General features: G+C 45.9%; 3 protein-coding genes across 3 annotated transcripts; 1 reads left to right on the top strand and 2 right to left on the bottom strand.

Annotated features, from left to right (window-relative positions):
• Positions 1 to 502: 502 nt before the first annotated feature.
• AK88_03171 (uncharacterized protein) lies at positions 503 to 1,540 on the top strand (the record flags this gene model as incomplete). Its single annotated transcript, XM_012480793.1, has 3 exons — positions 503 to 626; positions 777 to 1,343; positions 1,476 to 1,540. The coding sequence occupies 3 exons, from the start codon at positions 503 to 505 to the stop codon at positions 1,538 to 1,540; spliced, it is 756 nt and encodes a 251-aa protein (XP_012336216.1).
• A 460-nt stretch (positions 1,541 to 2,000) lies between these two features.
• Positions 2,001 to 2,822, bottom strand: AK88_03170 (uncharacterized protein; the record flags this gene model as incomplete). Its single annotated transcript, XM_012480792.1, has 1 exon — positions 2,001 to 2,822. The coding sequence occupies one exon, from the start codon at positions 2,820 to 2,822 to the stop codon at positions 2,001 to 2,003; it is 822 nt and encodes a 273-aa protein (XP_012336215.1).
• A 734-nt stretch (positions 2,823 to 3,556) lies between these two features.
• AK88_03169 (uncharacterized protein) lies at positions 3,557 to 4,393 on the bottom strand (the record flags this gene model as incomplete). The annotated part of the gene is made up of 1 exon (XM_012480791.1): positions 3,557 to 4,393. One exon carries the CDS (start codon positions 4,391 to 4,393, stop codon positions 3,557 to 3,559), a length of 837 nt encoding a protein of 278 aa, XP_012336214.1.
• Between the last annotated feature and the right edge of the window lie 52 nt (positions 4,394 to 4,445).

Genomic DNA, 4,445 nt, shown 5'->3' with positions numbered 1-4,445 from the left:
TTTTTTTTTTTTTGCAAAGTGGCCGCTTGTCCGCCACAGTGTAAATTTTGACGCGCAGCATTTTTCCCACCCGGATTTGTTTGCTCGTGCGATTTGCGATATCGGAGGAAGTTGTATCGTGACGGTGTGCCAGTTGGGCTGTCTCACTGAGTGGACAAATCGCTGGACGGACCCAACCACAGATCAATCGCTCACGGCCACACACACACTCGGGGTGAAGACTTCCCTCCTACACCCATCTTTTGCAGAGCGGTTAAAAAGAAAAGAGGGGAAGCCATAGGAGATACATGCACTGAGGGCAGACAACCCTAAACCCATACACCAAGGGTAAACGGACACACGCACACACAGATTGAAGAGCAAATATTTCGCATCGACTGCCAGTTGCGCCCAATTTTCATTTTTGCACCGCGGCAGTTTGCGTGTGTGTTTGTAGCGGCATTGGGCTCCCCACTTCCTCACCACTCAACCGCTTAACCCGATCAACCGCTTCACGGCCAAAATGACGACCAACCAGAATGCCGCAATATTCAGCAGCGACCTGCAGACCTTCATCGTCACCAAGTACGACCCGTTGCTCACCATCGTGAAGGAACTAAATGATAAACTCCAAAACTCGGAAAAAGGTGCAGTTAGAGGATGGAGGGCACAACACCGCGCCGCAACTACGCAGTGGCGTAATGGCAGCGTAACCGCCGCGTAAACACAGCGTAATGACCGCTTAACCGCATGACGGCTTAACCGCATGACCGCTTAACCGCTTTACACCCCCGCAGACAAGTACCGCCTCGAGAAGAGGCTGATCAAGTTGGAGAGACAAGTGGTGGTCCTGCTGGACAAGCTGGAAGTGACAGATATAACCATCGACCGCGAGGGAAGAGAAAACAAAAGTGAAAAAAAAATATACCAGCAAATTGAAAACGAAGAAAATTTGCTAACCCCATGGTTATTCTCCTGCCAGATGGGGACCCCCCTGTCGTCCCTACAAGTGCTCCTGGAATTCACCAATAAAAATACAATCGAGTTAAACGTAAGGTTATGGAAGAGAGAAGAAGACATGTGGATCAATTTTTTACAACTTATTTCCTCAAACGATAAAAATTATCTACCTCAGTCACTAACCCTAATGGACTTAAGAAAGGCCACAAGGAAATGCCTCCTAACCATCTGCACCAATGAGGTGTTAGTGGTTTTAAGAAATGTCCCGGGGAAGTCTCAGGCCATTTATAACACGGCCACGATGACGCTCGTTGCTATTTTGGCGTCCGCAATTTATGAGGCTTGGAAGAGGATTGAGCTCACCGACCCCGTGTCCCTTGGCCGAGTGGTCCTCGTCCTGGACGGTAAGTCCATTTTATTACGGGAGGGCATAGCGTGGAACAACAAAAGAAGGCTAACGGCGAATAGGTGTGCTCCCCATCATCCCCATGCATACCTTCCTCCCATTTGTCCTCTACACACCTCCCCGTTCGCAGGTGAAGATGTTGGATCAAGACTAAGAGCTGGAAACAAGAAACTCAAAATAGAGCCCCTGAATTAGCACCACACACATACATACGTTCCCCATGTGTGTTTGTGCTTTTTTCATTTGTAATGACGAATACACATGCGCCATTTGTTCCTTTATATATATTTTTTTTGTGACTCTGCGGGGGAGAAGCAAGTGGGGGTGCCACTCTGAACCACCATCTTGGTTCCAATCTCCTCCCCCCATTTGCCCCATATTTGGTCTCCTCCTCCACCGGACTTTTTTTTTTTTTTTTTTTTTTTTTTTTTCGTAATCCGTCTTTACAATAATGTGGGGCGTTCGCCCGGTTTGAGTTCAAACTGCATAGGCAGACGTGCAAAAGAGAAGTGCACGCAGGTGTAGGTGCGCGGAGGGTAGCCCAAACCGCGTGCTTGATGTTGATGACGCAAGGGGGTGTACTCCACAGCTGACAATACCATCACACGTACGTGTACATCACGTATGCACGTGGGCATGGATTCACACACACCCTTCACACGATGAACAGCTGGAAGTTGGAGACGCCCCAGGAAACGCTCTTCGGGTCATCAACCTGGATGGTTGTGCCGAACTCGACGATGAGTTTGCTCGAGTTGTGCGGTATGACCACGTCGATCACGGAGCTGAATTTCGACTCACCAGTGGCATTGCCACAAATATTCACAGCATTCTCAAGGGCCACCTGAGAGTGGCTATCTGTCCACACATAGAAAAGATCCTCCTGGTCATCCCTTCCAACTTTTAAATAAGCCGTATGAGAATTCCACTCATCAATGAAATGAAAATTTGCTTTAATTCGAATCTGGGTGTGACTTGGGATATTTTCAAATGTTTTGTGAACCCTACCCTTGGACAGCTTTCCATATCCACCTAACAAATTGACTCCACCACACACAGACGTGGCATTATCGAAGTTGTCACCTAACCATCCGCTCGTACTTGCACTGCTACTGAATGACTCGTGTACAATCATTTGAAATTGGTTTACATGGCGCACCTTAAATGTTCCATCGAGGGTTAATGCCTTCACAACTAGATCCTGGTTCAAGAGGTTCATATTATCATGCTCATCAATACTTATAATTGGTTTGTTTTTCCTACTTATTATGAATTGCCCTAGAGGATCCAACCCCATCTTGTATTCTACTTCTTTACTCTGAAACAGGATGCCATTTTCTTTGTTACCTTTGGACGAAATTTTAAGGTTCGCCACCGTTAGGCTGCCCTTCACGGAAATGTCGTTTTCGCTGCGCACTCGCGCACTCAGCAGGGGGAGTACTGCTGCAATGCGCAAGAGCCTACGCAACATAGTCATCATGGGACGGAAGGAGAAACGAACACAATTGAGGGACGAGCGGTGAGGAGGAGTCGCTAATCTAATCAGGCAGGGAGAAAAAAAAAAAAAAACAACCAAACGGAAGTAATGGACATGCACACGTAGTAACTCGTTCAAACAAACTGACGCAACACTTATACACGTGTGACTGAAAAGTGAAGGAAAAGAGACTTGACGCGGTGGAAAGACTCCCTTGAATAAATCACAACACGGAATGGACGAAAAAGTGTGTAAAAAATCACTAATTATTTCCTTCGCCACAAACACATACACAGGGGTGAGTGCCTCTCCAGAGGATTGTACATACACAACACGATGCATCCTCACAAGATAAGCTCTTCCACAAAAGTGCTCCTTCGCATATAGGAACACGTCTCCCAACTGTTCCTTTCTCTGTTTTCCATTAATCACATGTGAGAAAGATGGATTAGTGTCCCCTCCCTCCCCTCATCATTCACAAAATGGAGTAAAATTACAAAATGGACACGTTCACTCCACAAGTTGGACAACCATTTGGGGGGATCCCTTCAAACATGTAGAGCAAAACACTAACCACCAATTTTCCATGTGTGCAAATTTGCACACGCGAAAAAAAAAAAATATGAACAAAAAAAAAAAATATGAACAAAAAAAAAAAAGGACAAATGGCTAGCTGCGACTGTTGCAAAAGTGTGAACGCATAAATCCTCCGCACTGGAGGAGTGCGTACCAACTTAAGGAAGGCCACATTCAGCGATGATTCTATAATACGACGTTGCCGAGTCTGTGTCCATTTCGAGGAACTGTATTTTGTTTGGCACGACGCGCTCATTTTGCAGTTTGGACAAGTTGAAGTCGGCGTAGTAGTCGGGAAAAATCTGCGGCTTCCTGTTGACGTAAATTTTTCTTAGGTAGGAGTTTTTCATGATGGTCAAATGGGGAGTTATTTGTTCCTTGTCTCCGCTTTGGTGTGTGCTGGGTTTGGCTGTACTTTTTTCGATTGAGCCGCTCGGGCGCTTCTTCTCCTGGGCCTCCTCCTTACCCTTGCGGTTGCTGAAAATGTGTATGTCCCTCTTGGCGAAGGAGTCCCTCAGGAGATCTATCATATTCATTATGTACTTCCGGCTGTCCTCCTGCAGTCCTGCATACAACACGTCGTTTCGAAACGTTTCCAGTGTGTCGAACGAAATGGCTTGATGGTTCATCTTTTTAATTTCCTCCATAGCTTCGTGGAAGGCTTCCTTGCAGGACTCCATTTGGGACTTCTTCACGTGTAAAATGAGGAGAGATATGTGAAACTTGTTTCTCTCTATTGCACATTCTTTGAGCATTTCAAATTTCGAAGCGACGTGGTTTTGCACTTTGAGCAATTCTTCCACTAAGGCTTTGTTCCCTGACAGGGGGATGCATACAAAATAATTGGGCCTCACGTTTTTCATTTTGCTGCTTTTTTCCATCCCGGTGGGGCTGCCGCGATGCCCGCATTCCTTGTGATAGCTCTTGTGATGATGCCTCCGGACGATGCTGCTATGCAGAATTAAATAATTTAAGATGCTTTTTCTTACATTCATCTGTCGTTTTTTTGAAGCTGTTGTGCTTTTTTTTTTTTTTTTTTTTTTTTTT

Source organism: Plasmodium fragile (assembly GCF_000956335.1).
Source record: "Plasmodium fragile strain nilgiri unplaced genomic scaffold supercont1.35, whole genome shotgun sequence".
Taxonomy (NCBI): domain Eukaryota; phylum Apicomplexa; class Aconoidasida; order Haemosporida; family Plasmodiidae; genus Plasmodium; species Plasmodium fragile.
Note: the sequence above shows the minus strand (reverse complement) of the source record. Positions and strands in the feature narration are given on the sequence as shown.